Below are 12,861 nucleotides of genomic sequence, written 5' to 3' on the forward strand. Positions count from 1 at the left end.
CATGTATCATTGTAACCGTAATGTAGTATAAAATTAGTATAAAGTTGATAGATATGTAACAAATACTACTTGCAATAATTTCTTGATTTGAGAACATTGTAATTTGTGGTACTATTTCGTAGATATTTCTACAAAAAATAACTATTACTACAAAAAATTAAATATTTTAACAAAAATGTACAAATTTCTATTTCTAGTTAAATTTTGTATCATAGAAATTTTTTCCGTTAGGGATGATAAGGCCCTGATCGTGCATCAGGTCATCAGGTATGCCTGACCGAATTTCTGCTCGGGAACCCCGGCTGTAATTACCGACGTTCAGAAAGGACCGAAAACCGGCCTTGCAGAAACGTCTGTCGTGGGCTGTGCGGTCAGCTGCGGTCGATTTGACGCTACAAATGCTTTGAGGCGTTCTTCCTCTCCTTCCTTCTTTATTGAAAGAAAGGAGAAGAGGAATGCTTCGAATATTTGTAGCGTCAAGTGGACCGCAGCCGTAATAGTCGTAAAGCAAGGCAGAGAAAAACGTAAGTCGTACAAGGCTGTACATACAATAGCCTACGTCTCGTTCTCTGTCATCAGCCTGCGGGACCTTCCTTCTTTACGAATGGTATTTTATTTTATCTACAATATAAATTTATCTAGACAACTTAAAATTTTTAAATCGTCAAAGAAATATCTTAAAACTTTGGAAAACAACTTATCGAATTATCAGAAAAAGAAACGAAAACTGATGAAATATATATCAGAGGGGAACAGAATTAAATAAGACGAAGTCGCGTTGTCTAAAGTTCCAAGAGTTAATGATCGAAGAATTGCGATACCGAGATTTAATATACCGGATATAATACATTTATAGAAGAATATTTTTACGCTAATTATTTAATTAAAAATAGATAGAAACTTTCGATTCTTTAAAAATAAAATAAATTTTCTATTAACAAAAAAAATTTACTATTGGAAGAGACATGGAAAGACATTAATTTCTAACGTAAATTAAAATTCTAATTATAGTTGATTTCGATTAAAAAAAATTTTACGTCAGACTTTTATATCGTGCTTGAGAGAAAGAAAGCTGTCGAGGATGTTAATCAGAACGCACACGCAATCAATGAGGATATGAGATGTCAAAGTTCATAATAACTATAGTGCTTCGGTCACTGACCACTATGCTTCTTGGTATACCGAGTGTTCCTTTCTAAACATTCGTACACAATTTTATACGTTTAGAATTTAGAATATATAATGTAAAATAAAGAAAATTGAAACAAAATATGTTTCGCGTAAAATTTAAATTTTTAATTTTTACGTTTGAAATCGTAAGTAATTTGAAAGGCGTTTGAAATGTCTTTTTATGCAACACGTGCATGGAAAGTGCCCTATTAAAACACGCTACGCGTGCGTGATAGACCACTTTCCAGGCACTTGCAACATAAAATAGGGAGTGTAAGCCGTGTGTAAAGATGAAAATTCCCGGGTGCGGAGTTTACGCACGAGCCGAAGGCCCGTTACCTCACTTGTTACACAAATAACTATTTTTCCACTCTTGTGTTTTCAACATGTTGGAATTATTTTATATATTTTTCATAAAAGTAATTAGGTAATGTTTCTTAATGCCTCTTTTGTAGATTAAGTGCAATGAAGTCACGCTTCAAAGAAGCAATGTGAGATGTATTATGTAAGAATTTCTAAAAGAATAAAGTTATTTTAGCTGTGTTTAAAACGGAAAAAGAAAAACAAATAGAAAACTATTTGAAAGCTGTTAAATTAAATTCTTATGTTAAAGATTAGAAATCCGTAGTTTTATGAGATGAATTTCTATCGATTCCCTCTAATTTATTTTGCAGCCCAGTGACGTTCCCGATTATATCATGGTTGTAAAATGTAAAGGGAAGGAGGGACTAACCCGGTGACACTGCATCCTGCGGTCTATCTGCCATGTCTTATGCGAATCAGCGTTAATAGAGGAGACGTGGAACCATAACTAAAAAGCACATGTGTGCATGGAATGCGCAAGTAGTCATCTAGACGACAGTTGCACGCATGCATCGCAGAGGAAAACCAGGCCGAAAGAGGAATGCAGTTCGAATAAAGGGATAGTCCAGCAAAGGGAAAAGAGGAGATAGTACACATTCTATTACATTCGTTAACGTGTTATGTTAATCTGGAGGATGAGGAATGTTGAGTATTGAAGAAAGAGAAATAAAAATATTGAGAAAGGAGGAAAGAAGTACGTAGAGAGGGGCCGATGATTCCAATGACCGGAAATACGTCGTCACGAAGATCCTGTAATCGTGGACTCGGCGTACCGTATCTTTGGCGGGTCTAAGCCCACGTGGGGTGTCCTGTACGAGTACCGGAAAATTGGCGGAAGCATGTTTTGACGACGAGAGAAGATGCGGCCACAGGACCACGCCAGGGGGCAATGGAGAACGCTGCGATCCACGTGGATTGTGCTCCTCGCGCGTTCGCTGCTTCTGCCGGTACTCATCGCATCCGGTTTGCAGTCAAATGCAGCGGATGCCGCGCTGCAAGACGCAGGTAAGTTTCAAAAATTTCAACGCAATGGTATTTAGCTTTTAAATTCGCTTTTAAATGGTTATCTTTTTTTTTATAGGCGTTATTTTAATGTGTAGTTAAAAATATCTCCATTGCCATCGAAATTATTCAGAATGTTTGTAATTTTAAATTTTGGAGCATATAGAAAGACTCCCAAAATAAGAAGCTCTGTAAACGTATATTGAAATTTACTTTGTTTTTAGATATAATAGCGTTAAATTATTTACGATTATTATTAGACAGTTGTAGAAATTTTTGGCCAAAAAAAAAAATTTAGAAATAAATTTTATTGAGGAAATATGAACAATATATATGGTCTTTACTTTATAGTTACAATAAATTCGCGTGTTTAAATAATAAGAAACAAGTTGAACGATAATCATTTCGATAAGTTTTCGAAGTAAAAATTCTTTTCTTGTGCCCATAACTCATAAAGGTCTATTACTGAACTGGTTGCTATATTTAAAGAGAGAGAAATTGAGAAGAAAGCTCGTTTTTTCTGGTATGAGCTATATTGTCGATAGATGCGTTTCTAACTGATCTTTATTGCGCTAATTGACACGCGTATGTATTGCATGCAAAGTTGCGTGTCACAGCGGCATCCTCTTAAATTGGTCCAGACATACGTTCCAACGACTTGAATTATGACTTGCAGGTTCACGGGTTACTGGGTTTCTAGTCGTTCGTTGTGCCTATTGTATCTGTGCATTCCCATTTTTAGCCTCGTCTTCCCATTTTAGCCATGTTACGTAATCGCTCTATTAAAAACGAAAACTAAATATGATTTTTCTTGCAATTAGAAAAACAATAATACGTGTCTTAAATGAAGAATAAGAGAAGCTAAGCTCTTTCCTTTTTTTCTTTTATTTTGTATTTTTCTCTTATTTTTTCTTTTTTAACAACTGCTACATTATATCCACGTTACTCTTAATGCGATGCTGCTTCTTTAGCTTAGCTGCAATTTTTTTTTAATTTTAGCGAAGAACGTGACTGATCTAATTGAAGCCACGGGGATGCAAGAGCAACTCTTTGGAGTGAGAAGGACGGAAAGTCGCTGCAGAGATGGCACGGTTGCGTATGACATCATGGAAGCCGCGATCCTGATGACTCCTACCAATACGCTATTTCCGACCGGTGTACCACAGGATTTCTCTATCTTAGTTGTTGCAAAGCCGATGCAAGCTAACGAGTCAACGACTAAAGGTAATTTATAATTGTTTGCAGGTATATAATTGTTTGCTATAATTAGACGCGCTTACATTTGTATATCCATTAAAGCGTCTATAATGACATTTAATAAAAAATCGAGGCTCTTTTATAAAAGATAATACAAAATAATTTGAAAACTTTAAAAGCGATCTTTGATACTTAAAAATTCTGTTAAGTGATAAATTTTTTTGTTTATTTTGCACAATTTTTTAAATCTCGAAGTTATTTAAATCTCGAATTTTATTAACTTGAAAATTGCAAAAAAGTTATCACTTTCATCTTACAAACTAAAGTCTTTGTTTAATTGATATTCGGCTGTAGATTACTCCACGTCAGTACTCTTCACTATCTATGGTGACAGAGGCGAGGAACAGTTGATTCTTTCGTTGGGACGCGATATTAAACTCTTCTATAACACAAATTCGGACGATAGGAGTGAACCGATTTCCTTTGGTGTCGATGTTTCTGACGGGCGGTGGCATCGATTGGGAGTTAGCATCAAGGGCGATGCTGTTACGATTATTCTCGATTGTGACAGGCACATCACGAAAAAGTTGCGGAGGAACCTCGAGAAACCGATCGCCGGCATCGTCATGATTGGACAGCAACTTAAGGGCGATTTATATCTGGTGGGCGAAAAATTCAGAAAAATAATAATAACATAAAAGAGTTAAATAAGAGTTGATAGAGAATTTAAATGGTCGTGAAGAGATTGTATCATCTTTATAATTAAATGTGAAAAGTTAAATTTACATTTGTAAAATCTTAAAACAAGATTGGTTTATATTTATCCAGGGAAGTCTTGAGATGTTGAAGATTTCTGTAAATCCGGACGCTGCTTACGAAATCTGCACACTGTTTGCCCCAGATTGCGAGCACCAATCAAGTACATTGAATTATAATTCATCTTTTAACGAAGATGATTACAAAGAGGAGACTGAGAAAGATTCGGATGAAGATGATAACGGAGACTTTCCACTTCATGAGACGATCAATACAATTAATGTATTTCGATCAACAGAGAATCCTGTAAGAATGAATGAAATTAAATGAATGTGAAGTAAATTAACATTAAAAAAGACTAATAGATAGAAATTATATCTTACAAACATTTAAATTGTTATTTTTCTGTAATGTACATATTAATTTATATTAATTTATAGCTATAAAATTGCTTTTTAATTAAATTGATCTAGGAATGAATGCACAATGTTAAAGATAAAATAAACTTGATGAAGCTAAATTAAAAATCTTATTATTTAAGAGTAAATCACATTGTAATATTATATATTATTACAAAAATTATACATATCTATAAGATTCTTGATAGAACTTTAATCTTATAGATTGATGTTCAATTATTTCAGATATTTTATGAAATGGAAACGACGATGACGACGACGACTGCGAATGTGTACAATACGGAATCAAATTATCAGCAAAATTACGGGGAATTAGCAAATAATCCTTATGATGGAGATTATGTAAAGCGTTATAATACCCGAGGTCCATCTGGACCCCGTGGGTTTCCCGGGCCGCCAGGAGTACCCGGCTTTTCCGGCAAGAAAGGCGAACCCGGTCGAGATGGACTGTCTGGATTGCCAGGTGTATCGGGTCCACCAGGCAACGTCTTCGTGATACCTACAGTGAATCAACAGGATAACGAAAAGGGGCCGGATTCTCAAGCGGAAATGTTGCGACAGTTGATATCTCAACATATGCATGCGATAAGAGGCGTAGAAGGCCCGATGGGTCTTACGGGCGTTCCGGGTCCAGATGGTCCGCCTGGACCTCAGGGTCAGAAAGGAGAACCTGGAGAAATTGGCGAACCTGGACCTAGAGGGGACCAAGGTATAGAACAACAACTTTTGGAACTTGTAAAAGATCATAATGACGATTTGTTTTGTAAAGTTATCGATTCTTAATTTTTTTATGTATTAAGAGATTAATTAAAAGATTTTTAAAAATTCTTTTGTATTATATGCTTTTAGTTTACTTAAATTCCTGTTTCTTAAGATTAAAATTCGAATTTTGTGGAATGATTTTCTTATAATTTCTATAAATCCGCTTTTCACAGGAATTAAAGCAGATTTTTTACAGGAAGTCCCGGAAATCCTGGTAGGGAGGGTAGAAGAGGTCATCCCGGCAGAGACGGTGAACGCGGCCTCAGTGGACCACCAGGGACAAAAGGCGAACAAGGGCCAATAGGATTACCAGGTCTACCGGGTGATAAAGGTGAACGGGGACCCTCAGGAAAATCTGGAGAACTAGGTTTACCAGGCCACGAAGGAATGCAGGGTGAAGACGGCCCTCCGGGGTTACCAGGCTTACCTGGTGAATTGGTAAAAATGTTATTACGATTTTATTTCTAAAAAAGAATATTAAATGACGAAAAATACAAAATAAGTTTTTCTAAAAAAGTATAATATATTAAATAATACATATTTTTAAGATTTATTTATTTAGAGTTAAAATATTAAATTAAGAAAAAAAAGATATGTTAAAAAAATATATGTTGCAATGTGATAATTTTTTGTAAATGAATCTGAAGAATGGAAAGTAAAATTTGGATGCGATTTACTATGTAGGGTCCGAGAGGTTTTATTGGATCAAGAGGTTTCCCCGGATTACCGGGTAATCCTGGTATTCCTGGAAGTGAAGGGCCACCCGGTATTAAAGGTAATGCTGGTCCACTCGGTCCACCTGGGGCACCGGGACAATCAGGACCTGCAGGCTCAATAGGATCGCCAGGACCTCAAGGTCTACCAGGGCCGATCGGCTTAGTTGTAAGTTATGGATACGATTTTTTTTTGGTTGTGCCATGATTTTGGCTACATTTAATATAATTCAATTTCATTAAAAGGGTCCACAAGGAAAGCCCGGAATTCCCGGTCTTCCGGGTGCTGACGGATCTCCTGGACTTCCGGGGAATCCTGGAATTCCAGGAATGAAGGGCGAGCAAGGCCCACCGGGCTCACAGGGACCGGTGGGATTTCCGGGTGTCCGAGGTGTGAAGGGTGACGAAGGGCAACGTGGTCCACTGAGTGAACGCGGCGAAAAAGGGGAGAGAGGTTTGGAGGGTGAAAAAGGCGACGCAGGAATGAAGGGAGAGCCCGGAGCGACAGGCCCGCAGGGAATTCCTGGCCTCGAAGGTTTGGAAGGGCCGAAAGGTTTCGAGGGACCTCGTGGTGAAACTGGGTCCGCAGGCTCGCCCGGAGAAAAAGGAAAGATAGGCATACCGGGATATGCTGGCTATCCCGGAAATTCTGGAGAAAAGGGGGACAAAGGGCAACTAGGAATTCAAGGGCCAAGCGGCGATAAAGGAGAAAGAGTAATGTTGATAAATTTTATGCAAAGTTTTAAATAATGATTTTAACGTCTTGTAAAAAATATCGTTTGTTTTTTCTTTTTTTTCTTTTAGGGAAACAGCGGATTACAAGGAGAACGTGGTACAACAGGCCCACGGGTAAATTTTTATTGTATATAACGTTTCACAATTATAGACTTCTCACACGCAAATAACTGCGTATAAAATTATTTTATTAATTAAGTAATGTAAAATATTAAATAATGTAAAATAAATATATCAAACGATAATTTTAGTCAGTTAAATAATTTACTACAAATATCATATAGGGCTTTAGAGGAACTCGTGGTAGAAGAGGAGCGGAAGGATTACCAGGACCAAAAGGCGACACTGGTCAGCCAGGACCCCCTGGATCATCAGGCGATGTTGGTCCTCCCGGTGTTGAAGGTTCACGTGGATTCGTGGGACCATCGGGTCCACCAGGTCTCGATGGAAAGGACGGTATACCAGGTCCGCCCGGCGAGCGTGGTCCAGCTGGCGAATCGGGACCTACAGGACCTCCGGGAATTCCCGGTGTTATTGGTCCTCCAGGACCACCTGGAGAACCTGGTCAACCAGGCGAACTTGGAGCACCTGGCAATCCGGGAGCTCCGGGTGAGATTGGTCTACCGGGTGAACAAGGGAAAGAAGGACCGCCGGGTCTAGTCGGCCTGATGGGAATCAAAGGATTGCCGGGTCCTGGCGGATTACCAGGATTTCCAGGTGAAAGAGGTCTGAGCGGTCTGCCGGTTAGTTATATTCAGAATAAGGCTTATAAGATGTAAACTTAATAATTTTTAATATTTAAATTTAATTTATTATAATTATAAAAAGTTGAATGTTTAATTTCAATTGTAAATTCTAGGGATTGCCTGGCTTGAAAGGTGAGATGGGACCTGTCGGAGCTCAGGGACCGCCTGGCGATAAGGGTGCTCAAGGTGATCCCGGTAAAGATGGACCACCAGGCCCAGAAGGGAAGCAAGGACACAAAGGATACAAGGGTTCTACCGGACTCAAAGGCGAAAAAGTAACTATAAGCAGATGAGAGAATTATATAATTTAAATTCTGTTTAAAGTTCTTTGATGTCTTTAATATTTTTTTAGAGTGCGATATATACTTATGATCACAAGAATAAAAAGTATAATGTTCAATAACAATGCAATTAAACAATATATGATTAAAATATTTTTTATTTAATATTTTTATTTAACAGGGCGATCCTGGATCAGCTGGACCTATAGGTCATGATGGTCTACCAGGACAACGAGGTTTACCTGGGTCACCTGGACCAGTTGGTTCCCCGGGCGAAGACGGCGATAAAGGAAATGTAGGTCCACCCGGCGAAAAAGGATTTAAAGGATCTCAGGGGAATATAGTATGTATATTTGATTGATTGATATAAATAAGATAAGTTTAAGCAATAAATAATTATTTTAATCTTGATATCATAATATACAGGGCCTTCCGGGCCCACAAGGAGTACAAGGACCACGTGGTGAACCTGGTGCGGTAGGTCTTCCTGGAGAGAAAGGACTACCAGGAGAGATTGGACCGCGAGGGTCAAAAGGCGAGGTTGGTCCGGTCGGAGCAACTGGGCCAGCTGGGCCTGTAGGACCGAATGGTTTACCGGGTCAACCAGGGCCAAAAGGCGAAGTCGGAGATCCTGGAGCGATTGGTCCTGTAGGGCTACCGGGAACTCCCGGAGAACGAGGTCCGAGAGGGTCAAAGGGCCTTAAGGGTGCAGAAGGCCTGCCGGGTCCAGAGGGTCGTCAAGGCGAAAAAGGAGACAGTGGAACGCCAGGACCTCCCGGAAAACCAGGAGTGGAGGGCAAACAGGTAAGATATACATATTCTCGAAATTTTGTTATAGTGTCACACGTTGTTATTTATCTACTAATGTACTTAAGGGAGAAAGAGGTCCACCTGGAACGAAAGGGGAAGAAGGCAAGATAGGATTTCTTGGACTTTCTGGACTACGAGGATTAACCGGTCCCGAGGGACCAAAAGGTGACGTTGGATTACCTGGTCTTCCTGGTCCATCCGGAGAACCTGGTCTTATAGGCGCGAAAGGCGAGACTGGAAAGGACGGCGAGGATGGACGCGCAGGCGATCCTGGCGTACCAGGCGAAGCTGGGTTACCTGGCAAGGAAGGATTACCGGGTCCTCCCGGGAAACCGGTATGAAAATTTCAATTTATTTATTAAAAGAGAATGCTATCCACTCTTAAAAAATGATAATAATGAATTAAATAAGTAATTAGTTATTTTAAAATGTACTGTTAAATATATATAATGGTGCGTGTCCACTTGCGAGTAAGAACTCTCGAGAGCAAAAAGAGAGAAAGAGAGAGAGACTCTCGAGAGTATCTCTCTCTCTCTCTCTTTCTTTTTGCTCTCAGAGTTCTTACTCGCAGGTGGAGACGCACCATTAGAGAATTCTGAAATATATAAAACATTAAAAAATTTTATTATATAAATATTGTTAATTTCTAGGGTCCAGAAGGGCCGGCGGGTCAGCAAGGTAATACAGGTTTGCCAGGAGAGAAAGGAGACATTGGTCTTCCTGGAGAGCCGGGTCTTGAAGGGCCTATCGGACCTCAAGGTCCTCCTGGTTTGCCTGGTTTTCCAGGAGTAAGAGGTTTGCCGGGCGCTGCCGGGGAAAACGGTCTCTTAGGCATGCCGGGAGCCACTGGCGCTCCTGGGATTATCGGGCCGATCGGTCCGAAAGGCCAGAAAGGTGAGAAAGGTCGCAGAGGTATTAAAGGACATCGAGGCGAACCGGGACTCGTTGGAATTAAAGGCGACTACGGAAAGCGGGGAGAAAAAGGTGATCGCGGATTGCCTGGGATGGAAGGGCCCAAAGGAAATCCTGGACGCGCAGGTCACGATGGACCCAGAGGAGAACTAGGATTTGTCGGTTTACCTGGACCACCAGGACCATCCGGGCCGAAAGGTTATGCTGGGAATGACGGGATGCGAGGTGACGCAGGTCCGCCGGGTCCGCCAGGACCACCAGGGCCGCCTGGTCTATCAACGGGACAATTCGATTTCGAGGGGATAATACCGCCGACGATATTTCGTGATCAATCGGCCAAAAGAAAACGCGACGCTTCCGAAAATATGTAAGAATCTTTCTATGATTCGATCTAGAAAGAAAATTCGCAAATATTAAATCAAAAGTTATATCGCTTTTATAACATTCTTTACTCTGTTTTAAGTATTTGATTAAATTGTAAGCTTTTGTTTAGTGGATTTGAATTTTAGAATTGTAGAGAGATTAATTTTCTTGATGTATTTAGCGAGGAAGATGAGATATTTGACAAGAAGCTCTTAGACATAAACAAGTCTTTTTTAAACATACAACAACAATTGCATTTAATGCGTAAGCCAATTGGTACCAGAGAAATTCCGGCGAGAACGTGCAGAGATCTGTTTTACGGACACCCCGATTTGAAGGATGGTAAAGTTACTACTCTTCTGCTACAGTTTTCAATCAATGTTGCATTAAATTTTTATAAGTAAACTTTAATATTTTGCAAACAAAACAATATTAATAACTCTCTTCTTGAAAGAAAGTTCTCATTGTTGATATTAAATACTTTTAATAGATATCATACATTTTGATAAATTTTTGATATTTATATTTTGATAATTTTGCTTAAAACTTTTTCTAAGGCTTTATTCTATCACTTTGTGTAAAGCTCGGTTCTTTTATTGATGACATTTTTTGCGGTAGAATATAATAAAAAAACTGAGTATGTCTCCACTGAGAGTTAGAAGATTTTATTACGCTTTGTCAAACAGGTTGGTATTGGATCGATCCAAACCTGGGCATGTCTGACGACGCTATCAGCGTGTTCTGCAACATCACGAACATGGGCGAGACTTGCGTCTTTCCGGATATCCACAGTAGTCTCATGCCGAACATACCGTGGAGGAAAGAAGACAATAAAACCGACTGGTACTCACATTTACGTGGAGGATTTAGAGTAAGATTAATGAAATTTTCATTTTAGTACGCTTAATTATTCTTGCAATTAACGTTATTATCATCATTATATTAATGCTAATTAAAAATATCAGGTCTGATACTTTTCTTGCAACATTATCAAAAGACTGTTTGCTAAACAAATAAATAAATGAATAAAATTACGAAGTCTAGAGGTATAAATCTTATCGAATCAAACCTTATAGAATCAATTATATGTTTTCCAGATAAGTTACGAGACGATCGGAGTAGTGCAGATGAACTTCCTGCGTCTGCTCAGTCAAGAAGCTTACCAGAACTTTACGTACACGTGCATGAACAGCGTCGCCTGGTATGACGGTGAAGATCGGGATTACAATCTCTCGGTGCGATTACTCGGCGACAACGAGGATGAATTCTCGTTTAACGGTATTATGCCTCATGTCATCGCGGACGGGTGCAAGAGCCGGAGTGGCAAGGAGGAGACCGTGTTCTTAATTCGCACCAGGAAGCTGCAGCAGCTCCCGCTGGTCGATTTTTACCCGGTCGATTACGGATCGCCGCAGCAAGCTTTCGGCTTCGACGTCGGCCCGGTTTGCTTCAAATAGGTCAGTGAACTGATCACACTGTTCTCTCGCGATTATTATCTTTATGCAATTTTTACGTGATTACGCATGATTACGTATTATACGAGAGGTGCAGTTTAAGGCAAAGTTCGATTTACGCATAATTCAGGAAACGAGAGATTATCATGTATTTATAGCATAATTATGGACTTTATATGTAACATGTTTTAACTTTTTTTTGTACGTACAGTACAGGCCGATATTTTAAAGTATGTTTATAGATATGATAATTTAGATAAATAATACGCTTAATTATGTCTATAAATAAAACGGCCTGTTAATTATTGACTGTCTCTCAATTTACTCTTAAACACATGTTTCAGCTGTTAATAATTCTTAATTAATTATTTTAAACGTATACTAATTAATATCATTGATTGTTAAAATTAATTAAATTCGGATTATGCTAAAGTAGATTTTACATTTTAATTTTTAATTATTATGTAGTTAATTATTTATTAATATGTACGCATTTTTGCTTTTCTCTAAGTACCACGCATAAATAATGCTATAAATTATTAACTCATTATTTTATTATTTATCTTTAATGTATTGTTACGTACGGAAATTTTATACTAAATTTCGGACGACACGTTGGAAATTCGAACGCTTAGACGACGCACGCTAACCTCGGAGGGCTGCGGGCCAGATGGGGCCCAAAACTACGCTTCTAGAATGTTATAGAAGCTTCTAGAATACCCCCCCCTTAAGACGCGTAGGAAAAAGACGGAAATCTCGCGCGGGAGATTCCGGTCTTTTTCGGGTATAAATAGGGCGGAAAAACGCCGCGAAGGGCGCGAAGAGGCAGATAGTTCCGAGCGATATGAATCTAACTAAAATCATATTAAATCATATTTAATTTGGGTAAAATTCAAATTAAATCCAGATTTTATATTAAAATTATATTTGTTTAAATACAGTTTTAATTTGCACTTATTAAAATCAGTTATGTAGATTAAATATGATCCACAATAAAATAGGGCTTTAATTAAAATTTAATTAGATCACTTATGTGGATCATATAACACTTCGAATCAAATATGGTTTTAATTTGTATTTAATGAGATAACTTATGTGGATTATATATGATCCAGAACCATACATGATGCAGAATATTTATATATAAGACTTTAATAAAAAGTTAATGTGTTCTGTAT

General features: G+C 38.6%; 1 protein-coding gene across 1 annotated transcript; it reads left to right on the forward strand.

Annotated features, from left to right (window-relative positions):
* Positions 1-1,875: 1,875 nt before the first annotated feature.
* LOC112465837 (collagen alpha-1(XI) chain-like) lies at positions 1,876-11,990 on the forward strand. Its single transcript, XM_025033591.1, has 18 exons — positions 1,876-2,538; positions 3,535-3,759; positions 4,087-4,394; positions 4,561-4,794; positions 5,133-5,616; positions 5,866-6,107; positions 6,354-6,551; positions 6,629-7,096; positions 7,187-7,231; positions 7,402-7,860; positions 7,977-8,138; positions 8,326-8,487; positions 8,571-8,948; positions 9,020-9,289; positions 9,605-10,233; positions 10,411-10,571; positions 10,916-11,100; positions 11,327-11,990. The coding sequence occupies exons 1-18, from the start codon at positions 2,394-2,396 to the stop codon at positions 11,684-11,686; spliced, it is 5,115 nt and encodes a 1,704-aa protein (XP_024889359.1). The 5' UTR covers positions 1,876-2,393; the 3' UTR covers positions 11,687-11,990.
* The last annotated feature ends 871 nt before the right edge of the window (positions 11,991-12,861 follow it).

This window comes from Temnothorax curvispinosus, unplaced genomic scaffold (assembly GCF_003070985.1).
Source record: "Temnothorax curvispinosus isolate PA1 unplaced genomic scaffold, ASM307098v1 QBEX01015538.1, whole genome shotgun sequence".
In the NCBI taxonomy this organism is placed as follows: domain Eukaryota; kingdom Metazoa; phylum Arthropoda; class Insecta; order Hymenoptera; family Formicidae; genus Temnothorax; species Temnothorax curvispinosus.